The 25,812-nt window shown below is 32.5% G+C and overlaps 1 protein-coding gene and 1 long non-coding RNA gene across 3 annotated transcripts in view; one reads left to right on the top strand and one right to left on the bottom strand.

The window, feature by feature from the left end:
- Positions 1-23,477, bottom strand: part of LOC148622895 (N-alpha-acetyltransferase 35, NatC auxiliary subunit-like) — a 33,215-nt gene extending 9,738 nt beyond the window's left edge. The window contains exons 1-14 of one of the 2 annotated variants that reach the window (XM_088573193.1): positions 23,377-23,475; positions 21,671-21,738; positions 16,206-16,325; positions 15,452-15,566; positions 14,559-14,633; positions 13,195-13,362; positions 11,600-11,710; positions 10,631-10,765; positions 10,279-10,396; positions 7,740-7,918; positions 6,367-6,426; positions 5,534-5,640; positions 3,540-3,705; positions 535-713 (exon numbers count right to left, since the gene is read on the bottom strand). In XM_088573193.1, the coding sequence (XP_088429319.1) occupies positions 535-713; positions 3,540-3,705; positions 5,534-5,640; positions 6,367-6,426; positions 7,740-7,918; positions 10,279-10,396; positions 10,631-10,765; positions 11,600-11,710; positions 13,195-13,362; positions 14,559-14,633; positions 15,452-15,566; positions 16,206-16,325; positions 21,671-21,675 (1,538 nt within the window). In that variant the 5' untranslated portion in view covers positions 21,676-21,738; positions 23,377-23,475. Of the gene's footprint in view, positions 1-534; positions 714-3,539; positions 3,706-5,533; positions 5,641-6,366; positions 6,427-7,739; positions 7,919-10,278; positions 10,397-10,630; positions 10,766-11,599; positions 11,711-13,194; positions 13,363-14,558; positions 14,634-15,451; positions 15,567-16,205; positions 16,326-21,670; positions 21,739-23,376 lie in introns of both variants that reach the window. The other variant, XM_088573192.1, reaches the window with a different exon arrangement.
- Positions 366-24,469, top strand: LOC148622894 (uncharacterized). The gene is made up of 2 exons (XR_015920721.1): positions 366-501; positions 23,898-24,469. It is a non-coding gene; the product is annotated as an uncharacterized LOC148622894 (long non-coding RNA).
- The last annotated feature ends 1,343 nt before the right edge of the window (positions 24,470-25,812 follow it).

Here is a 25,812-nt window from a genome sequence, read left to right as displayed (position 1 = left end):
CTTTTTCATAAAGATCTATATCTATAAATGATTTTAATTTTGACAAGTAAGTAACAGATGTTCCCATGTGTCCAATCCTCGTTTTGAAGAGAATTACAGTAAACCTGTCAAAAAAATTATTCTCTATGATAAGATATACAACATTGGCTCAATAATATGTACTTAACACATGTTTTCATGAGATCAATTATTGTTTTGTGAAGAATTTGAGAAAACTTTTATATCACCCAACAGGACTTTGTCAATATCAATATACATTTTTTTTGTATTTGAAATTGGGTCTAGATATTTTGACATTATTGGTTGTTATATTAAACATGTGTTTCTAATGCAAAAAAAAAAAATCAATTTCCTGTTATATGTTTATATTATGACAGTGTTCTAGGATTCCTAGAACACTGTATGATTTCATCAACTGTATCAGTATTTCAAGCCAGAAGGGCAACATAGGTGGGAGATCTATACAATTACTCCAGATATTTAAACTGGCCATATCATAAAGTAAGTTTTCTTTCATCATTATACAATGCTTACCAATATATATAATGGTATTCATAAGTAGCATACAGCTCCAATTCAAAGCCAGCCAGTAGGTATGATACCATCACTTGTAGTATCAAGTATAGGGTCCAATTCCCTAAACATGCTATATGTTGTCTATTAGGGTCTGTTTTAGTCAGTAACTGATGCAAGTAAGCATCAACTTTGTCTGCCTGAAATAATACATTGTGTTAGTGTGTACTTATTATTGAATGGATCCTAAAAAGGAAAAACAAATTAAAGTCTTCAGAATACATTAACAGAGCTACGAAATGAAACAAATGATAAACTCAAAGGGTATATAAGGCTCTGTAGCGCCTACTAAAAGAAATGAAGTTATATCCCTTCAGTAAACTAAGATTTTTCCTTTTTTTTTAATTTAAGGAGGTAGATCTAGGGTAAGGGACACAACACTTACAAATCATTAGAACATTTTTTTTCAGCATTTTACATCAATTTCATGAAAGCATCAAAGAAACTTGGACTGATTTCATTCTGTTTCATTTGGAAGCTTGAAAGGCTTTGGTGAAATTGAATATGATACAAACATGTCACTGATTTCAAGTGTCTCTTACCCTAGGACTATCTCCTTAAAACAATTTGTTTTATCTTCCTTTTTAATAAAAAAACAAATATATATTTTCGTTTACAAACAAAATAAAGAAATCTATATGCGAAAGCTATATGCATATTCAATCAGTATATGCTGAATTAAGCAAAAAACATTTACACCAATTATACCTTCATGTTTTATTTGACACTATTTGTTTGAATTGTATGGAAACTGTTGGGGTTTAGACTGTAAAACTTAGACACATTTTTTTCCTTCTGTTTAATGTAGATCTGTTGATTTTTAAAATTTTTTTTTTATAATTGATATCAAGTTTATCTTCAGTGCCCTATGTAAATGTGAGAAAACAAAATGCTGGGTAGTCCCTGTGAAGAATCTTAATTCAATCTATGCATTAAAAAGCTATAAGCAACCAATAATCTGCCATTATGTAAAGTAGTGTTGACATATTTAAAAACAAGTTTATATAAAATTCGGTGATCATCGAGAGTGTTCCACTGAAATCAGAATCAACAGAGAAGAGACTAAAAGTTTTAAGATATATAAATCTTTTTCAATTAAAACTTATGATTGCGAATTGTTCTAAATTGATATAGGAAAGTTTGAAATAAATGCATCTGTATACAGGTGTTAACTCTCAAAAACTTCAGCAGGAGACACTCGGTATTTCATCATACACTCTATAATGTCCTACTGTCTTGTCCATCCAGAAGCTTAAAACCTGCCGCTTTCAGAGTTTCGGTATTCATCGGTCACAATGAAGGGGACCGAAATGGAAGTCATGAAGCTCAAAAATGGCACACTGCAATTTTGGTTCAAAATTACAGTTTTTATTTCTAAATACTAATTTAGTGTTGTCATGTTTGAAATTAATCAATCACAAGTTCTAGCATAATTTTTTATCAATAAAATGTGTAGTAAAATTAATGTGCCCTCTTCTGGAAAATTTTAAGGGGGGTCTACTTCTATTGAGTTTCCGAACATTAACACCTATGCTAATGGTATTTCTGCTCAAATGCAAAAAAGCTCGTCATATCTTAAAATCACATTCAAAAACTTTTTTCGTTTAAATGTCACATGGATACTCTTACTAAAAAACCTCAAATGGTTCACAGCCAGGCCACGCTTATATAACCTAACAATCCACAATTTATTGTCACTCCTCTCCAAATCCATGACCCAAGACCTGAAGGCCTTTGTTTTTCAAGATTTTCATGGGGCAGATAACAAACTTTTGAAAGACAAGAATTTAATACAACCATATGACAGGATGCAGCTGACTGAAATAAAAGACAACTTTGTTTAACACAAAATTTAGACGCTAAAATTTGTTTGAATGTATTTGAAAATACAACCAACAGCTGAACTGCTGACAACAAATAGCAAGATCTATAGGAGTGCTTGGACCCAATATCAGATTAGACATGTCTTAACGAAGCCTAAAATTACATGTAGAAAGACATTTAAACATGACCGTTGAGAATTCACATGTACATCCATGCTCCTCATGAATGGTGTGGCAAAGAGTAATCAAGGGAACGAAGGTTCTAGCAGAAATCAAAAGAAAATAATCCAGGGACAAAGACTAAACATGGAAAACAGACATACACAACAAAGAACATAAAGTAACTAAAATCATACATACAAAGTAACAAAAGCAAATGAGCAACTCAGACTCCACTAAAAACTGGTAGGGTAAGCGTCCTTTGCTTTTCTAGAAACACTCACTGAGTTGCTCATAAAAAGTCAAGTCCGGGGTAGACGAAAGAGGAAAGAAAACTATGACATGATGAACAAATCAGTCTTCATAGTACAAATGGATACACCATAACGATCCACGAGTTCATGATGGCGATCGTAAAACTTCTGTAATGATGACTAATCTTGTAGCAACATAAACCTGTTTTCCAGATGCCTAACTGTAAGAGTCCTAACACGATACAAAAAGTCTGCGTAGTTACAGCAAGCTCTGGCATAACATATGAGTTGCGATATGAAAACTTCATACACAGATGCTGAAGGGATGTTGCAAAGTAATTCATCAGGTAACTGCACCAGCTTTGATATAAATACGGGTCAGTATTGACTTATTTTAAACAACTTTTTTACCAATTATTTCAGTAGGCAGAATAAAGCCTTATGGGCCCTCATCCTTCAAATCAGAATATCCATCTTTATTCATAAGTACCGTAACTTAATATTTCAATCCAAAAAATATATATTAAATGTAGTTCATCCTAAAAACAAATTCCAAATTGAATTTTTACCACTTTAAATTTTGAATGAATTAAAGTATAAGAATAATCATGTTTGAATGGAATACATAGAATTGCCTCATATCCTTATGTATTTATCTTTTTTGTCCGGCCTAGTCTGAAAAATCTACTTTAAATGGAGACAGTCAAATGATTATCACTGAAATAATAACCTCTTCCTGCAGGGCAGATAACTCTTCCAAAATATGTCCCCATTTGTCTCTCTGCCTAGCTCTGTTATGTCCAGGGATCTGAATCAGTGTACATATTGGTCTAACTGCCTGCATAAACCATGCATCTACAAATGTCTTGGCCTGAGAGTTGTTGTACAACTGAGATCTGGCAAGAAATAGAACAAATCAGTGGAATATAACAAGACTGATAACAAGTCTGGACATGCATCCCATCAATTATTTGTCAGCACCTAAATATCTTTAACATTTAGCAATTTAAATAAATGCTTCACAAAACACACATGATATGATGGCAGTAAGTTGTTCATTTGAGGCAAGTGTGGACACAATATTAGTTTTTGACACACTTAAATATAGGGACTTACAGTTTATTATGGACACAACAATTGGTTTTGATAATATTTTGAAATTCAATTTAAGTAAAAAGTTCTGTTTGCAGGGTGTCTTCATGGATCACTTTGTACCCCATTACCTCAAAAACTTTGGTGGATATAATGTTTAAATGTAGTTAAGCATTTATACAAAGACAGATGTAATATATGTAATGGTAAACAGGTGTACTTTAAAGGAAGAATGGTATCCGGAACGTTTCAGTCTCCTGCCGTATTAGGTTCTCTCCTCAGCATTAGATGGCTGATTTACAAAATACCTTATTTTGCAGGAACTTTTGGAACTAAAATTGTGAGAGAATGAATCAAAAAGGATCTTATTATTTTTACCCTTTTTCCACCTACTCCATGCATGCTTTCATCCTGTGGCAGTGTCTAAGTGCCTGATATCTTATAAAACATAGTAATTGGTTGTTAGTTTTGGAAAGGCACCCCTTATTTGTACCAAAACTCAGTAATGTTTTTTTCAGTATGTTACCATGGCTACTAGATTTTATAACAATAATCACTTAATTACTTATAAATGACTTGAACCTCCACACACCAAGGATTTCAAAAATATGCACTTTTCTATGACAAAACACTTGAAATTTCTGTGCAGACTGCCTCCAAACAGCTTTATTTCAACAAAATGAGACCAAATTTTCAGAAATGACCTAACTATACTACCTGAAATATTTTTAACAGTCACACCCTGTCTTTCACAAAAACAGATGTTTTTTACCCCTAGTTACTCAAAAAAGGTGAAAAATATTCGCACACTGATTAAAAAATGCAGGCATGGACTTTCAGATAAAATCCAAAATCCAAAAATTTATATATAAAGAATGTGCAAAGTTTGGAAAGAGTAATCAAGGGAACCAAGGCTATAGCGGTAATCAAAAGAATGTAATCCAGGGACAAAGACCAGACATGGAAAAAAGATATACACAGCAAAGAACATAGAGTAACTAAAATCATACATACAAAGTAACAAAAGTAAATGAGCAACTCGGACTCCTCTAAAAACTGGGAGCATGGACCAGGTGCACCGGTAGGGTAAGCGTCCTCTGCTTTTCTAGAAACACCCGCCGAGTTCCTCATAAAAGTCAAGTCCGGGGTAGACAAACGAGGGAAGGAAAACTATGACATGTTGAATAAATCAGTTTTCATGGTGCTGATGGATACACATTAACGATCCACAAGTTCATGATAACGACCACAAAACTTCTGTAGTGATGACTTCAATCTTGTAGCAACATAACCCTGTTCCAGAAGCCTATTTGTTAGAATTCTAGCGCGATACAAAAAGTCTGCGTAGTTTCGGCAAGCTCTGGCATAACGTATGAGTTGTGATATGAACACTCCATACACAGGAGCTGAAGGAAAATATTGTTCTATATTTCTTGAGTTAAAGATAACAGAAAGTAGGCATCCTTAAGTGTGACAGATAGACAGGGTCAAGTCACTACAAGACCTACTCTCACTTCAGTGTTGCAGGTTAAAACTCTAGTAAACGGTAACTAGAAAAACACATTACTCATCTAAGATCAAACTAAATTGTTTTTCACATTATTTAACTGTTTTTAAATATTAACAACTTACTTCTGGCTAAGACATGGTGGAGCTATGAAGTTTCTAATTGTATCCCTCAGAAAGTCAACCATTGGTATGGTCCCAAAAACTCTTTTGTTCACTGGCAGAAAGGTTAACTAAAATATCATTTTAAGAATAATTTGAAGAAATAATTTTATAGGAGCATGAAGAATATAAGAAATAGACACTTCTTTAATAAAATAACTTTTAACCAGCAATTGTTACTACCAATAGAAATGAATGAAAAAGCAATAAAATCTATATCTGACATTCATTAAAACAATAACAGGTTATCTCTGAATGGTCTCAAGACTTTTCAATCACAGATTCTTATAACTGTTATAACTGTGAAATTATTTTGCTACTTTCTTTTATAATATTAACCTAAAACTAGAAAACTGTGAGCATAGCTCATTTGTTGATACCCCCAGCTCTCTTCCACAGAACCTCAAAAGTCATATAGGGGAAATAATAACTAAACAAGATGGTCAGGTAAACAGACATATATCTTACATGAAAATTCAAAGATTATTAATCAGTTAACAAAAAATAACCATGGCAACACAAAGTGTGACATTAAACTCTCTGTGTATAAAACCTGAACTGTCATTTTGACCAACAACCTTTAAAATTTTATAAAGAAGTTCCATCAAAATCAATTCAAGGATGTTGATTGAAGAGTTTTCACGAGGATGTGACAGAATGGTGGCTCCATTTACAACTTGTTAACTTGAGGGTTATAAATATTAAAGTTACTATGGCTATACTGAACATAGCAGCCACAGTTTAAATCTGAAGACTAATTCAGGATTTTCTATTGATAAAGAATGAACTATACTGACCTGAATCAAAGATCTTGACAGCACACAAGGAGATGATTTACTGAAGTCTTTAAAGGTGTCCTGTCAGATAAATAATGTATAATTGTATATATGACTTTTAACTACAACTATTCTATTGGTACCAAATGAAATAACAATTCATCCGTTTCTTACAGTAGCAAATACACACAAATTAACACATACAGTAAAATGAAATGCTGGTAAGTTAATGTACGCCTTTAAATGATAGAAAAATGTATCAATATTTACGGTACAATATGACATTTATTGATCTCTGTGTGTGCTAAAGGTAAACATCTTATAAGATTGCATCTTCTGTAGATCAGATTGATGAGTGAAAATTTTCATTAACAGGTTGAACTAGACTATAATAAAAGAACAGTGTTTCATGTCCCCAAACCACTCAAGTTATTTAAAAAAGTAAAAAGGGCATAAACACTATCAAAATAATGATTTTTCAGGTTGTCCCAAGCCATCCATTACTGTAAAATTTGGTAAAAAATTTGTTGAAATCTTTTAGGAAATTAAGGTATGTGAGTACTTACAAAAAATAACAAATGTAATTTTCCAAAGGAGATTACTATCACTCTATAAGACAGTCTTTATTAATTTGTCTAGGAGTTTAATAGTAGCAACTTCTGGTTTTTAAACCTTATAAAATCAGATGAGAAATGGAGCTGTGAAAATGCAATCCGATAAAACCTATCAATTGTTTCATTCAGTCACTGCATGTAGGATCTAACAAAACTCCAGAAAGTTTCACATAATTAAGCAATTATTGTTCAATTTCAAACTTGTCTGATAGATTTGGTTTACCTACTGAAAAAAGACAGGCATGATTGTGCTTACAAGGTTTGTTGAAAAGACACACAGACCCAGAGACACCTAGCATTTTATAGTCCCTGCATTGCAGAACTAGAAAAACTTTGAGCAATGCTCACTAACTTGATATCCCCCACTCCCCCATTTGATATCATCCACCTTTTGACCTCCATATTGAATTGGATCAAAATCTTAAATAGAAGGTGCACAATGGGAACATGTAATAAAGATTCTGTCAAAGTTTCATTTAATTCCATTCACTTGTACAAGAGGAGTAATGGATAAGAGAAGGACCCCCCCCCAACCCATGTCCCCATATTCACAAATGACAAAGTCCATGTTTTGCTATGTGCAACCCCAAATTGATTCAGATCAAAATCAAAAATAGGAGGTGCACAATGGGAACATGTAAACATGATTCTATGAAAGTCTTATTCAATACCACTTTGCAAGTGGGGGGTATAATAAAAAAAAGTTATTAAAACTCCATATCTAATAATTAATAAATGTTCCCTGATATCTATCATTTTTCAAGTTAACTTGCTATCTACCAATATAGTATGTAGTGATGACATTTCTGTTATCTGAGGTAAGATATGGAGTTGGTTCATTAAAGTCTCCATGTAACACACACATTCCTCACGACTCTTGATGACTGTATACCGAGGAAATGTTGGTGGCAATAACCTCTGATTCACTAAAGGTTCAAATCCCATTATTGTCGGATAATCTGAAAATAAGTTCATATACAATGTAGATGTTGATTTATCAATTATACCTTCTCCACTACAACAAGTATCTAACCAGTTAACTACCATTTTACCCATTTTGACTCTAGTGTACACAACACAAACTTATGCCCAAACTCTTTTAGCCATTATAGAATCAGAAGGTTTGACTAGCCACAAAACTTGGTTTTACCGACCATTTCACTTTGATATGACTATGATAAGTCATGAACATAATGGCTAATTTCATTTTTCAGGTTTATCCCTGATTTTGCCAATTTATTATTTTTCTCTCTTCATAAAATATGACTATGAATTGTTCTTTTGTTATTACTTTGGTTGAAACCATGTGGTATAGTAAATAGAAAATTGGATTGCTACAGACTTGGAAATGATCACCCGCTTAATTTTCATGCATCATAGTCAGAATTATCTTCGTAGTCTCGATGGATGCTGGTTAAAGAATTTCAAGTTTGTATTTTTGTCATCCATGTCTAGGTTATTTCCAACAGAAAGGGGCATTTAACTGTCAACAATGTTGGCTTGTCAGCCAATAGTTATCTATTTTTTAAAATGTAAATGATGAAAATGAAAGTAGAAAGGTCATGGTAATTTTGTTTGCCATGTCATGCGATTTACATATCTAACTTTAGAACAAAACTACTCAAAATTGGAAGTAGATCATAGTAAAATCTTAAAACTGCATTAGCTGCCAAATTTGTTCAGTTTTGATTCTACTGAATTTTGCTGATAAAATGAAATAAGTTTGTAGTAATAAATGTCAATACCTTTAGAATATAGTGAAAACAATGTTTTTTTTTTAATCAAGGAAGATCTATAGCTCAGATCTAATTATTTTTCGCCATTACTTCTGAAGATTGTCGACAGGACATTAACCTGGTTTAAAAATACTCTAACCTTGGTAAAAAAATAACAATAACATATACACGGGAAGCATGTGTCTTGTTTACATTTCATTTTATCTATTTCTTGCTTAGTTTTCAAATAAATAATGACAGTTACTGGCCATATTTGTGCCACATTATATCACAATACGTAAATTTGAAAAGGATCCTTGCATTACACTTGAACTTTTGTCTTTTACGGCTTGAATCTGATGGTCTTCCTTGCCAATGATTACCACTTTTGCTTTGCAATCAGATTTGTTTTCAAAAAAGAGATCCTTACAGCATATGCATGGATTAAGGTCACCAGAAGTCACATGCATACAGATTTATCCAGGTCGATTTTTTTGTCTGCAAGACAATGAATATATAGACGCCTATTTCATGCATTTCACACATTTTATTTGTGAATATTGAATGAAATTATACAGGCAAAGTACAATTTAGTAGAAATAATTCAAAGTTAAGGTATATTACAACAGAAACAAAAATTTACGAAAATGACAGCTAATGCAGCTTTAACAGAATTATTGAAACGAAAAAGAGAAATATAAAACACTTTCAATAATAAAAATTCTACTAGTTATGACAATGAAATACAACCCCAGTATAGAGAAAACATATTAAAAATAGTCTAAGCACTTATCAAGCAAAGTAAACAAAATATTTGATAAAAAGATTATAATAGCCAGGGACTTTATATTATTATTATTAGTTATATTGTAAGTATTATGTAGCCCCTGAAATAGCATATAAAAATTCATAAATATTTGTGACATCCTCACTTCTCCAAAGCTCAAGAAACTTGTTCATTAGTGCAACAAAATGAACTATTCCTCAATTGTTCAAAAATCTGCCTAAACACTAATGGACAACCATTTGATTATGAGGGGGCGGGGGAGTTTATTGAAATAAATATTCTGGTCCTGAAAAAGGGAAAATTAAGTATTATGGCCTACACCTCTTAGAAAATAAATAATTCTTTTGACTGTTGTCCAGATACTTCAAACAATGATATGGAAATAAAAAATCTTGCCCTGAAGTGGTTGAAAATATATAATCTGACCCACTAAATTTCAAAAACAAATATTCTGTCCCTACAAAATTTGCCAGGCAACCCTCGTATCAAATGTCTTGACCTTAATCAGTGTCATGTCCAACAAACAATAGGGATGCATGGATGATTGGTGTGTTTTTTTAATAAAAGACAGTGAAAAGTCACGACACAGAAAAGGCTACAAATTATAAACAAGGTTTTCTATAATGTTCTTTATGCTGACAGTTGTCATAGAATCTTTGACAAAATTTTGCAGGGCAGGCTGTTTTCAATCAGGGTAACAAGTTTTTGATAAAGCCTTGTGGTCAGTAAAAATTTTAGTGAGTTTCCTACCCTGTTGTTTTTTTTTTCATTTCATATTGAAAAAAATGTATAATTTCATTTTCATATTGATCTATACCATTTTTACTAAATTCTTTGGTCTCTGGTTGTATTCCAAGCGACAGTGTTTTCTTTATTACTGGAATTAGTTCCTGCATCTGAGTTACCAACTTTTTCACTAGAGAAACGCCTTCACACTTAAAAAAAAATGTACCTATACAAATTTTTTGTCTATATGAAATATAGAAAATCAAAACAGCAATGAAACAGCAAAGACAAGGAGATGATCACATACATCTATTATTTATGCATTATGTGACAAAAAGGAATATATATATATATATATATAGAATAGTCTTAATGCAAAAATATTTCCATCCATTTAAAACTTTAAACAAACAAATTTCACCATAACAATCTCCTTATCATACCTTTTCTTTATTCAGTGCTAACAGTAATGTCAGAAACAATCTACAGAACTTTATTCTAGAGTACAAAGCTGAGCTTAGTTCATGTTCAAGTTCTATGTCTGGCTGTCTGTCCTCTCCTGGTTTACTTCTTGTTGTCTGAAATAAAAAAGCTTTTGCATATTATGTATCAGCCAGTTTATGAACGACATTTGTTATGATGGGTAGGGACATTAGTTATGATGGGTAGGGACATTTGTTATGATGGGTAGGGACATTAGTTATGATGGGTAGGGACATTTGTTATGATGAGTAGGGACATTACTTATAATGGGTAGGGACATTTGTTATGATGGGTAGCGACATTTGTTATGATGGGTAGGGACATCTGTTAAGATGAGCTGAGACATTTGTTATGATGGGTAGAAACATTAGTTATGATGGGTAGGGACATCTGTTATGATGGTTAGGGACATTTGTAAAGATCACTACAAACTTATACAGTATAGTTTTATTGTTTCCTTAATTCTTCTAATAAAAAAGAGATATTTGGCACAATTTAGATTTTGGGTCAAACCAAAAGGCAACCATGGAAATAGTTTAAACTTGTCCAGCAAATTTTGTAATAGATGTGCATTAATCATCACCCTTATAGGGCCTGTTGTGGATTTTGCAGGACAATCTTATTTTATTTTTCCCATTGCTTTAAATTGGAAAATCTTCAACTACCTTCTCCAAAGTTATCCATACAACATTTTTCTGTAAAATTATGGGAAATTTTCAAGATTTAATATCTATTACATTCATTCTCAACCTAATTCTTATACTTTCTTCACCAAATTTTCATATGAACTTCTTTTTCAACATATTGTCATTTATGTCAGTAAACCTAACCAGTTTTATTTAAAATTTAGAAATTTAAAGAATGTATTAGACACACATTAACTTTCCTAATATCTCATACATGACTAAGATTTTAACATATGTGATAACCTTGAGTATTCTGTTGATATCATCCTCAACCTCCTTCATCATTCCAGTTGCTCTAACGTCAGTTACATCAGCAGCCATTTTGAACCCATAGGTCATTGTTTGAAAGTCTTCCTATAATAGACAATGGAAAGATGCAATCTTTAAAGCAGATGTCATATTCCTATTAACTTTTCTTTGTAAGTTTTTGCTTTATTCTACCAAAAAAAAAAAAAAAAAACACATAATGAAAGGAGGATTGCAACAAAATAATTTTTTTATATCATTCAAACCTGTTTTAAGGAAGCAACTAAGAGTTTGAATTATTCTGACTTCTTAAGATGCCACTGTTACCTAATAGACAGGCTTTTGGAGTAAAGGTTATCAGAAAATATGCCTCATATATGCCTCTAATATTTCTGATATCCATATCTTATTGAAAAATATTCTGTTTCTGATAAACAGATTATAAAGATGAATTTTCATAATATCTACAAATTATTTTTCTGTAGTTTTTATATCTGTATAATTTGTATAATATTATTATTTCATCTTGAACTTGATGCATCTTTCACACAAAGTTCCAGACTTTTTGAAACTTGTGGCTTGGATTTTCATTATGTTTATTGTATTTAGCATTTTTTTTTTATCTTCACCTATTTCCTTCTGTACTGTTTTGACTACTGGTTTTACCCAGTTTGACTGGTGGCAATTTGATGCTGCCCAACTGTGTTGAAATATACAAGAAATAATGAATCATAATGGAAGTGGAAGGTTTAGTGCCCCACAATAACTCGTTTACTCACCTTTCATACCAAGTCAGGACCATTGCGTTGGTTTTTCCCACTTTCCGCTTTTTGCCATGATACTGACATTTGTTATACGAACGTTCTTTTGTGACTATTACTTTTGACTACTGCCTAGATTTTATAAGTTTGGTAATTTTGTAGTACCCTTCATTTATTTCATATTTTTTTTATTTATATATTATGCCATTTCAAGTTTAATGTTCCACTTTAGAATCTTGCAAAAGCAGGCAATAGGTGATTCATTCATTTCTTTTGCACAAAAATATTATGGCTAGAAAACTTTTCCGAATGCCTAAAAGACGATAGACCCTTTCATGTTAACTGCAGGGTAGTCCATGACTATACATGACATTAACTTCTGTGAGATAGAACTTGGGAAAGAAGAAAAGAATGTTCCTCAGGGAAGTTTATATTAATCTGCAGTTTCCAAAAAAGAGTCTATTCAAAATAAAAGTGTCAGTGAAATTTAGATTTAGTAGATATTGCAGCTTAATTTCAGTTTAATTCTATTTTGAAAAAAAAAAAGAAATATTTCCTACAAAAATATACATCATATAATTTACATTGTACACAAGTCAAAATTTGTCTCATAATACATGTATACAGTATTACAAAGATGTGTGGACTATTTTCTCCATGATGCATTAATTCTATGAAAACAAATACATAATGATGATTACATTTAATTCTGAGTTTACAAATGATATATTAAGTATTTATTAAAATGTATTTTTAATACTAGGAAATTGTTAGAAATTTTATATTACAAGTGATTTAATTTCTTGTCAATGAGTTATTGGTTGACTATACCTCTTCAAAGACACTAGCTCTGTTGACTCTATCTCTGATGTGGTCAACAATTTTCAGTAGCCCAATACTAAATGCCTTGAGTGATCTATCTTCTAGAATGTATGGATTATGGAGATACAAGTTGGTGAAAACTGTCTGTGCCAAGGAGTGACCTTCCAACCAGGTTACCTGAATAAATGTTTAACAATCAATTCACATGTAATATTTTATATCAATTGAAAATCATTCTGCTAATTTTGAAATGAACAGATTTTACCGAAGTGTCCACTCTGGTGTCTTTAATGAGCGATCTTTGTTCCTTGTTGAAGGAAACTGACACAGAAACATGAAAATACCATAGGCAATATGTGATTTTCTTATAAATGAACTTTTTCTATACATGATTGTTCATACTCTCTATCTAAAGGTATCTAAGGAACAAGACAGAGGGATTGTAATACACATATTTTTCTCTGAAAATCGAAGTATGTATTGTATTTTGTATTTTTTGTCCTTTATACCCCAACAGGTCAAACCTTAACCAGAAAAGGCAAATATTGATACAAAATTCAAGCTTGGTAAAGTTCTCAATTTCAATTGTGATTAAATGTCTGACACAGGATAATATTTTTACCAGAATGGAACTGGTCAAATCACTTGAATACTTGCAATATGACTTTTATAAGATAACATTAACAGACGAAAGACATAGCGCTTGTTATAAATCCCAGAATAAAAAGAAATAAACAATTCACAAAGTCATGGCATTTGGTGGAAGCAATTTTTAGTTAAAGTCCAAAAATGAACATTGCCCCATATTGGTATTAATTCAATCCCGTAACCAAAAATGAACATTGCCCCATATTGGTATTAATTCAATCCCGTAACTCAAAAAATGAAAAATCTAAAATAAACAGAAATCAAAAGGAAGCTAACACTAACTGAAAGGAGATCACATCAATAAAAAGAAAAAATTCACTGAAGTTTTACAAAAAATTGGTGGCAGCTTTTCTGAGTTAATGTGTGAAGTGTGAATGATGGATGAACAGAATAACAGACATACACTGGTAATCCGTCTAACATAACGCATCTTAAAAAGACAGGCATATAAAAATTGTACCAAATGAACCAGGCTGTATAAAAATGATATGTGAGTAACCTTCTTAGAAAATTCAGTTTAATCAGTAATTTATATTTTGACCTTTTTGCCATAAAAAATTGCCATCTGACTATATATGTAGTACAATGAACCAAATGGAACATCAAGATATATTTTGTAAAGTTTTCTTTTTCAAAATTAAGTAATTTATACACTCTTTAATAATGAACTATTAAACTACTAGCATTAAATATCAATATGAAATTAACAAAACTTAGTTACTAACCAGACACGCTAGGGATGCATCAATAATTCCTATCATCTCTGCAATCGTTAAGTCTTTAATTTTACAGGTGCCAGCCTAAAAGTACAGATATCAAAAATAAAACTAACACAGGTATTTAAGTCAATTATTAGATGCAAAGATCTGAAGAAGCTTTTACTGCTTCCTTTCACAACAACATTTTTACATGTAGATATTTTAGACCTCTTCTCATATGAATATCTCCTAGCAAGTTACTAAAATGAAACATCTCATTCATATATGTAATTTGTATTTATAAAAGCAGGTGACTGTACCAGCTGTATAAATCCTCTCTGTGCTGTCTGTTTTTTAGATTTTCTCTCAGTGGTAACATCAAAACTTTGAATTCACTTAATTTCACTTTTATGCATATATTTGTAATGTTGGTAAATATCTAAGGGTGCTTATACCAGCCCATGCAAAATAAAAAAAAGTAATGTTGGTAAATATCTAAGGGTGCTTATACCAGCCCATGCAAAATAAAAAAAAAGTAAAGTTGGTAAATATCTAAGGGTGCCTATACCAGCCCATGCAAAATAAAAAAAAAGTAAAGTTGGTAAATATCTAAGGGTGCTTATACCAGCCCATGCAAAATAAAAAAAAAGTAATGTTGGTAAATATCTAAGGGTGCTTATACCAGCCCATGCAAAATAAAAAAAAAAGTAATGTTGGTAAATATCTAAGGGTGCTTATACCAGCCCATGCAAAATAAAAAAAAGTAATGTTGGTAAATATCTAAGGGTGCTTATACCAGCCCATGCAAAATTAAAAAAAAGTAATGTTGGTAAATATCTAAGGGTGCTTATACCACCCCATGCAAAATAAAAAAAAATAAATATTGGCTTGGATTTTTATTGAAGAAAATAGAACCTTACATTAATAGCCTGTTCAAAATTAAGTACTTTTCTCTGTATCTGATTACACATCATGCCAGCATCCATCTTAGGATCCATCATCTCTATAGCTGACATAGCTTCAAATAATCCAAACCTTCAAATACAACAATCAAAAGAGATCGAAAAGGCACCCCTGATTTGTACTAGAACTCAGTAATATTTTTTCAGTGTGTTACCATGGCTAATGGATATTATGACAATAATCACTAAATTACTTAAAAATTACTTGAACCTCCACACACCAAGGATTAGGGAAATATGTACTTTTTTTATGAAAAAAAAACATGAAATTTCTGTGTAGACTGCCTCAAAACAGCTTTATTTCAACAAAATGTGACCAAATTTGCAGAATTTAGCTAACTGTATAGTACTACCTAAAGCATAGGGTACTGATAAGTTTATATTAAATAAGTAAAAACTTACCAGTACATTGATATAGTGTAGTATGTAGGATATTGATACAATGTAAGTTGGCTTAAACAAGTTTATACTTACATTACTATGTAGGGTACTAATGGGCTGGCATAAAACAAGTTTAAACCTAAATTGCTACACAGGGTACTGATAACTCAGCATAAAACGAGTTTAAACTTCAATTGCAATGATATGGTTGCTATTCACTGTTTGATGAAATTGCTTCCACATATTATTCAGAAATACAAAATGTTGTGTTCACAGATAATTTGAAATTAATTATTAATGTCAATTGTCAAGTACAATGTATATAACTCACGAAGCATCATGCAAAAGTTCTCCAAGTTGCAACTCTTTGGCAGCATCAACAAATTCTTCTGTAACATCTCGCCAATGGTAAACTGGCTTATTTTCAGCTGGACCAGACAATTCACACTTACTGAAAAACAAGAGGGTCCCAGGAGCCTGAATCGCTCACCTGGTTGAATTTTGCCTTTCAAAGGCAATAAATTAAACAAGAAGTTGTCCAACAATTTTGACTCAAGAAAACTTTGATAGGACTTATCATAAGGATCATTTCAGTAAATGAAAGTCTAAATCTATCATAGTTCTCAAGACATTGGCTGAAAACTAAAAAAAAAACAAAAAAAAAAACTGTCATTTTCCCCTGTCAAGGGCAATAACTCTTATAAGAAGGCGTCTGAAAAATTTAATGCCTGAAGACTATTGTAGTCCTAAAAATAGTGATCATTTCGGTTATTGAAAGAATTTGGCTAAACCTAACGGTTTTGGAGATATATGCGAAAAACTACTGTCTGTCCATTATGTTCTATTTTTAGTAAGAGTGGCCATGTTACCCGACTTCTATTCTATGCATGATACCCCAAGGAAAACTTCAACCGAGTTTTGTATCAATTGTTAAAATAGTGTCAGAGAAGATTTTTGAAAGAAATTACATTAGAAATAGCAAAAAACTTTGAAAAAGGGCAATAACTCCAACATGGCTGAACAGATTAAAATGAAAATTTGACCACAGATAGATCTCATCATGCTGAATACTTTTACTCAGTCAGCATAGGGCTTAATGTAACTGTTTTGGAGATATATGCGAAAAACTATTGTCTGACCCCTATGTTCTATTTTTAGTAACGGCGGCCATGTTTTTTTGATGGATCAAAAATCCCCACATCAGTTCTATGCAGGATACCCCAAGGAACATTCATATCAAGTTTGGTTCCAATTGGTCAAGTAGTGTCAGAGGAGAAGATTTTTTAAAGAAATAACATAAAAAAAATAGCAAAAAACACGTTGAAAAGGGGCAATAACTCCAACATGGCTTAATAGATTAAAATAAACATTTGACCGCAAATAGATCTCATCATGCTGAACAGTTTTACACCCAAGTCAGAATTTGGCTAAATCTAACCGTTTTGGAGATATATGCAAAAAACTATTGTCTGATCCCTATGTTCTATTTTTAGTAACGGTGGCCATGTTTTTTGACGAATCAAAAATCCCCACATCAGTTCTATGCAGGATACCCCAAGAAACATTCATACCACGTTTGGTTCCAATTAGTCAAGTAGTGTCAGAGGAGAAGATTTTTTATAGAAATAACATAAAAAATAGCAAAAAACATTGAAAAAAGGCAATAGCTCCAACATGGCTTAATAGATTACAATGAAAATTTGACTGCAGATAGATCTCATCATGCTGAACACTTTTACCCCCATATCAGAATTTGGCTAAATCTAACCATTTTGGAGATATATGCGAAAAACTATTGTCTGACCCCTATGTTCTATTTTTAGTAACGGCGGCCAAGTTTTTCAACAGATAAAAAATCCCCACATCAGTTCTATGCAGGATACCCCAAGGAACATTCATACCAAGTTTGGTTCAATTGGTCAAGTAGTTTCAGGGGAGAAGAGTTTTGAAAAATTGTTAACGACGACAGACTACTACGACGCCAAGTGATGGCAATAGCACAAATGGCCTTCCGACAGGTGAGCTAAAAAATGAAATGAGACCAGAATTATTTTACATTTCAGAAAGGCTTTCATCCAAGACAAAAGTGACGAGCACTAGAAAAATCACTGGTTGTCAATTTAACTAATGGAGACTTCTAAATACATTATAATAAGGATCATTTCAGTTATTAAAAGTTTCTATTGATTATGGTTTTTAAGATGTTAGCTAAATGTTTCATTACTTTTAACACCTGACTGTTTCTTCAGAACTACTCAATATACATTTGTATTATTGTATACACTGGGCTATGAAATCTGTCCAGATTTGATGGATCAGATTTTTTTTAAAATTATCATTTTGGCTGGTTGAAGTTTGTACAGTTCCTTTTTTCTTAGCTTTTTGTTCACAGCAAACTTGTTAGCAAAAAAAACAAACAAAAATACTGTTCTTTATCGAGAAGCTAGTCATGTCATGTCATCTACTTCTATTTCTTACAACCATGAACAGTGTCCAATTAGAAGATCTTGGGGTCATTTCCTGGACAGTGGCAACATAAAGTGGCATTTTATTTACATGTAAAGGTTTCCAGGTAACAAAAACAAGCATCTGAAATACAGACCTCAGAAAAATGGAAAATGGCTATAAGATACATCAAAATTGTAAACTTGTTTCTTATTTCTCTGTTCATGGGAAATACTTATAAAAATGTGCTTTCAAAAGGACATTGGTTAATGTGCTTAAGCACATTGAACAAATATTGGAAATGTGCATGGCTCCATATTCTTGTTCAGCAATATTGGGAAACATTGGTACCATAATACAATAAAGGACTAAACAAGAGGCTTACAGGAGCCTGAATTGCTCACCTGGTTGAATTTTATCTTTCAAGGGCAGTAAATTTAAATAGTTTTCAAGATATTAGCTGAAAACTGTAAATAAAACCCTGTCATTTTTTCCTATTTCAAGGCCAATAACTCTTACAAGGAATTGTCTGACAACTTTTTTCTCTGAAGAATTTTGTAGTCCTAATAAAAAGGATCATTTCACCATTGACAGAATTTGGCTAAACCTAACGGTTTTGGAGATATATGCGAAAAACTACTGTCTGACCTTACGTTCTATTTTTAGTAATAGCAGCCATGTTTTTCAACAGATCAAAAATCCCCAAATCAGTTCCATGCAGGATACCCCAAGGAACATTCATACCAAGTTTGGTTCAAATTGGTCTAGTAGTGTTAGAGGAGAAGAGTTTTGAAAAATTGTAAACGACCATGATGACATACGCTAAGTGATGGCAATAGCTCACATGACCTTCAGCAAGGTGAGCTAAAAATTTGTATTTGTACAGAATGTAAACTCTGGTGGAAACTCGTTAACGGTTTTATAATAGAAAAAGAAGAAAAAACATCAGATTAAAGGCTACAAGAACAGTTATCGTTATGTGGAAATAAATCTCCACACCTAAAATGAAGCACTTCACTGTCACAGCAAGATAAGACAGCATCATGTTGAACTCTGTTCACATGGGCCAAGTGTGAACAAAGTACTAATTTTTTAACACATTTAAGCATAGGGACTTAAGTTCATTATGGACACAACAACTGATTTGGACATAATGTACAATGTAGCACAAAATTTGAAATTCAATTTCAAAATTTTCAAAATCTGACCATAAATATAAAAGCCAATGTTTTGGGGTGTGGCCCCTTTGACCTCTGATAACTTGAAAACCATAAGAGATATCTGAAATCTGATTAAAACAAAGGCAGGGGTTTTTCCAAATAAATCCAACAACAACAAAATTTTCCACTTAATCAGGAGCTTGATGCGATATTGCCTACAAATATGTGAAGAAAGAAACTTATATTCAGATTAAAATATAATTTAAAGATCAGTAGCTACATAAGGCCACAGTTGTTTAATTTGTTGGTTTACAGATTTTTGACTGGATGAAATCAGGTCGGTCGGTTGGAAAAAAAATTAAAATAAAATAGGAACCAGAAATACATATTTACTATTTATATTTTTAATAAAAACATAATTTATTTTAATATTTTCAAAGATTACATTATCAAACCTGACATAGTTTAGACATGTGATTCTAATCTACTGTATGTACCTACAAGTCAATTATTATTCCATTTTTTAAGTGTCAAATAAATTCAATGCACAATACTTAAACAATGTAAATTTCCTTTATTTTTTGTATCTATAGCCTTCCTTACAGTATGATACAGTTAGCTTCAAAAAATAGGTTGTAAAAAGTGACTAAAAAGTTAAGTTAAAAGAAATTCAAGTTTTATAACAGGGTTGGTCAGAAACATGTTCTGTTTAATTTATCATTGAGCATTGTCTTGGTGTAAACAAGCTGTGTTACAGAAGGGCTTAAGAGAAAAGTCAATATAAAAAAACCTACAAAGTACGGGAAAAATTTAGCATGCATGCAGACGGATTTCCTAAAGACAAAAAAAAACAACTTTTGTTTATGTTTGTCTTCTATTTTCATATGACAATAACACTGAGAGACTACACAATCTTTTTAAAAAAAACTTTAAAAAAAAAAAAAGATTAAATGGACTAAATGTTTTTAAATCTGAAAAATACATTAAAACCAGTAATTTGTCATTAACTGACAATGAAACTGGTAAACTTTATAAAATTTCAATAATACTGGAGGGTGAAATGGTCTTAAAAACAGACAACAAATTATGTCTCCTGCATCTTTTTTAACTCTTAAACCATTTACAGGAACTGTTTACAGTCTTTTCATTAAAGGTACATGTATCTTGATTTTATCATCTGTAGCCAGTGTTCCCAAACTACCTAAACCCTTAAACATGAATTTACTGAATTTTACATTTTCATTTGATCTTCTCACTGACTTTGCTTCGTCAATTAAAGGTATTTTGATTTTATCAACTGTAGCCAGTGTTAACTTGTTTCCCAAACTACCAAAATCCTTTAACATGAATTTACTGAATTTTAAATTTTCATGTGATCTTCTCACTGACTTTGCTTTGTCAATTTGTTTAATGACCAAAACAAGTAGCAGGCATTGTTCCTTACTTCATTTTGAAAAAATGGATGTTTTATTTTTGCACTTGCCATTTTTTTCGTAGTTGATGGCAGTAAAAATTATAATTGGAAAAATGAAATTCCATTTTTTTCTCTTATCAGGATAAATCTGGTCAGCAGATCCGTAAATCAACTAATTAAAAAACTGTGGCCTAAATTGCATAATTTTAATTTTGAACCATAATAACTTTTCATTTTAAAACATACTTGACAGAAGAAAATTGTGAGAAACAATCAAAATAAGTATCCAAATAATCATTTTCAGCTGTAAAAGCATTTGATATGGAGGGTTTGACAAGAAAAGGAGTTAGTTACTTCTTGGTCTTTAGTTGTTTCATTGTAATAACTAAGCATGTTTTATAAGAAAGAAATATAGTACAACCTTTGTCTGAAACATGTTATTAAGACATTTGAGCATGATTTGGAGAAACTATCATTTAAAATTCAATACTTAGAGATTTTTTTGATAATCAGATGATCTTTTTGTTCAATAACATTTCACTTCCCTTTTGTTTGGTTACATCATGCAATGTCTTTTCTCACACAATTTTTTTTTATTTTGCGGCCAATTCTTATGAATTGATGCACAAAAAGCACCCCCCATGCCCCGGAAATGATTTCTATGTGAAAATGTCCACATAATACATGCCAAAATATAGTAATGCACTGATTACTTAAATTTTCTATTTTATTTGGAAAATTAGTCCATGAAGTGAGAGGGGAATGCAATGTACGTACAGCATTGTGATTTTTCTAGCAGGATTGCCATTCCTTGATTTTCCAAGTATATACCTCTCTACATAGACCTGTAATTAAGGAGTTTGCAACTAACTGAAATATTATACTAACATGTGGCAGAAAACAAGATCTTGTATTTACTTAATCAACAATAACAACTTGACTTAAAATGCATATTGCAAATAATGAATTAAAACCTTCAGTTTCCCATTCTACAATATTTTAGCTTCATGTTCATACCACATCTTTCTTTTACCAAAACAAACAAAAAAGTTTCTAACACCATGATTTTTACGAAAATAAAAATAATTCAAAATTAAATTCTCTATTTTGAATTAAACCTATCACAACATTTTTGTTTTAAAAGATAACTAAATAAAATCTTCAGTTTCCCATTTTTATGCTTTCCGGGAATTTGCTACAAAATGTATACACGTGGCCAAAAAATAAATAAATCTTCGAAAATAGCTTGTATATATGATGCAAAGTGGTAAACTGGTCTGTGTATGAGTGCGATAATCACGTTTAGAAAGTAAGAAGTTTAAGACTAAAGTTCTTCTCCTTTACTGTCAGCTTTTTATTTTCTTTAGGCATACATCCCCACAAATTCACAAGTACTTTGCACAATATTTTAGAACTTGAACAGGAGGGTACAACTATTTAGTGACACCCTGTGTATTATTCTTCCTTTGCCGCTGGGTTATATCAATTAACAAGCCCGGTAGATTTAATTATGACCAAAACAAAGCATGGCCAGCTTCTCTTATCTTTTCATGGTTCGGTGACTCGCCACAGGTGTTGATGCACGTGTATGACTTTGATATTATTGAAATATAATTGACTTTCTTTTGTCTTACGAATTTGGAAATAAAACAAATTACATGGAGAATTTGACAAAATACACAGTGACCTTAGTAGCTTTTCTAGTACACACAATAATTTTTTATAGTCTAGTCTTCATACATGTAAAAGTTTAATATTTCTGTCATTGTTTATCATTTTCTTCTTAAAGTGGTTTAAATTGACACTTCTGTAAGTACATATTCGCTGGCAAACCACAACTTTCAATGTTTTCACTCTCAGTTGAAGAAATCATTTTAAAAAATGAAGAAGCCCCTTGCATTTCAACCACTCCATCTATGAATTGAGAACAAATGATGTAACATGGTCATGTGACCACATGGCTAATTCGAATACGTATGGCTTGGGTCATCATCAATTTTGAATCAATTTATCTGTGATTAAACGACACAAGTGACTATGAGGGGAGATTTTATTATATATATTTGGTGCAATAAATCAAATAAACCAAAAACTGAGAAAATATTTTGTGCCATGTCTCATTTAACAAATTTCTTATCTTTTTAATTAGAGGTTTCTGCGCTCTATCACAGTGTGATGTACGGGCCCCAGCGTTATCGGTCTTGTGAAAAAATGTGACAGAATGTTCTACCTGCATTGTAGTAGGTAGTGAGATTTAAATAGCCAATTAACTGACTTGGCTAAAGCCAAAAGGATAAATTCTTAAGCTAAATCGGTTTGTCAGCAAGCGGTCTAGGTCCTATCCTCGGTGGCAGAGTATAAATTATTTTGGATTTTTGCGAGTCAAATCATGCCTCTCCGTTACAAAAAAAAAAATTACAACGGCATTGAATGGATATATATATCACAATACATCTATTTATAACTTTAAAAGGTGTTCATACTCATAACTAGGAGTCTCAGGTGTCGTTCCACCTTGGGCTTGAGAAGCACAAACTTCTGAGTACTTTTGGTTATCGTCCTCCATTTTGGATATACTAAAATCCAACTCAAATCGGAACGAAGCATGTTATAAATCCGGAATCATCAACATGTTTAAAAAAAATGATTATGCAGCAGGAAAAGAGATAAGAGACTGAAAAAAAACGTGCATTTAAACCGCCGTAACAGTCAGAGTAAAATTGATCTCTATTATCAAAATGTGCCATGCCTTTATACAGTTTATACATTAAAATGATAATGGATACTCGCCACTGGGAACAAAATAGTGTTAGATTTGCTATCATTATTCACAACTTATCTGATATACGTAGGTCTATTATGTCTGGTCTATGATATTTTTATTTGTTTTTTTTTCTCTCCTTTTTTATATAAATTTCATATTTTGTAATGGTAAATTGATCTCAAAGGTTCTACCTTGTAGCCATTGGTTAACATTAACACATCATTGTTTCTTATATCTCAGTTTCAGCTAAATTGATGACGTATTATCATTAAACAATTTCGGGAATTTTATACATCGTTTCTACCCTCAAAGAACTTGGGATAATGGATACTCTGGGTGACACTGTGAAGTCAGCCTCATATCTTGATCTACACTGAGCGATCGATTGTAATGGAAAACTATTGACCAAACTATACTTTTCGTTCCGTATTGTGAACTTTCCTTTCATCTGTGGCAACATCCCTTCACCACCTGCGTATGGAGTTTTCATAACACTGTTATGTCAGAGCTTGTGTAAGACATAATACTATCTCTAAATCTTATCCTGTGGACATTTTTTCACATTAATTTTTCCGGCGGATATTCCAAAAGCTACAGGTTCTAAGGGCGCCAAAAAGGACGTTACCAACTTACCAAGGCTAAGGCCGCACAGGCCAGTGGTGACAAGAAGAGGAAGGTGAGAAGAAGGGAATCATATGGAATCAAAATCTACAAAGTTCTCCGACAGGTCCACCCAGATACTGGTGTCTCTACACAAAATGCATACCCCTGCTGGCTTGAATCCTTGAATTCATAAACAAAATGGTTCTAAACATTTTTTTTTAATATTTCAACTTTAAATCACAAGGTATTCTGGTTTCCAGAACTTCCATCTCTACTATTCTATAGCTCATGCACCATGAAAACCCATTTGGTCAACGCGTCATAGTTTTCCTTTACCTCTTTCGTCTACCTCGGACTTGACTTTTTATGAGCAACTCGGCGGGTGTTTCTAGAAAAACAGAGGAGGCTTACCCTACCGGTGCACCTGGTCCATGCTCCCAGTTTTTAGTGGAGTCCGAATTGCTCATTTGCTTTTGTTAGTTTGTATGTATGATTTTAGTTACTTTATGTTCTTTGTTGTGTATGTCTGTTTTCCATGTCTGGTCTTTGTCCCTGGATTGCATTCTTTTGATTACCGCTATAACCTTGGTTCCCTTGATTACTCTTTTAGAACACTACAGACCTGTGATTAGGGTTAGTGATGAGATAATAGAAAAACAACCACAGCAAAGATTAGGGTTAGGGTAATAATCAATGTTAAGGTTAGTGTTAAAACAATAGAAAAAAAAACAAACAGAAAAAGAGAAAAAAGTTAGGATAAGAGTCGGGGATAGGGTTATGGTAAGCCTTGGGGTAACAGTTGACACAATAGAAAACAGTCACCACAATAATACGGAATAGACCTAACGAACTCATTATACATAATCACATGACTTAGGGTTAGGGTTGAGGGATGCAAGGGTTTACATAGAAAAGACAAGTCTAAAGAAAGTTATAGAAAAAATGTCAGAACAAAAGTAAGGACTTGACCTAAAAACAAACTAAACAAAGCCACAATGTTTTAATTAGATAATATGTTGGGATAGGGTCACGGCAAAGGTAGAGTAAACACAGTAAAGACCGGAGTTCAGATAAACGCTAGGATAGTGTTATATTGAGAGTTATAGGTCACGGGTTAGGATAAGATTTAGTGTTTGATTTCGGGTAAGTTCTTCGTCTTGGATACGGTTAGATCTCGGGTTAGGTCTTCGTCCTGGATACGGTTAGATCTCGGGTAAGTTCTTCGTCTTGGATACGGTTAGATCTCGGGTTAGGTCTTCGTCCTGGATACGGTTAGATCTCGGGTAAGTTCTTCGTCTTGGATACGGTTAGATCTCGGGTAAGTTCTTCGTCTTGGATACGGTTAGATCTAGGGTTAGGTCTTCGTCCTGGATACGGTTAGATCTCGGGTAAGTTCTTCGTCTTGGATACGGTTAGATCTCGGGTAAGTTCTTCGTCTTGGATACGGTTAGATCTCGGGTAAGTTCTTCGTCTTGGATACGGTTAGATCTAGGGTTAGGTCTTCGTCCTGGATACGGTTAGATCTCGGGTTAGGTCTTCGTCCTGGATACGG

The sequence above is a fragment of the Perna viridis genome, chromosome 3, assembly GCF_037379345.1.
Source record: "Perna viridis isolate PV_CMFRI_1.1 ecotype Kerala chromosome 3, ASM3737934v1, whole genome shotgun sequence".
NCBI classification, from domain to species: Eukaryota; Metazoa; Mollusca; class Bivalvia; order Mytilida; family Mytilidae; genus Perna; species Perna viridis.
Note: the sequence above shows the minus strand (reverse complement) of the source record. Positions and strands in the feature narration are given on the sequence as shown.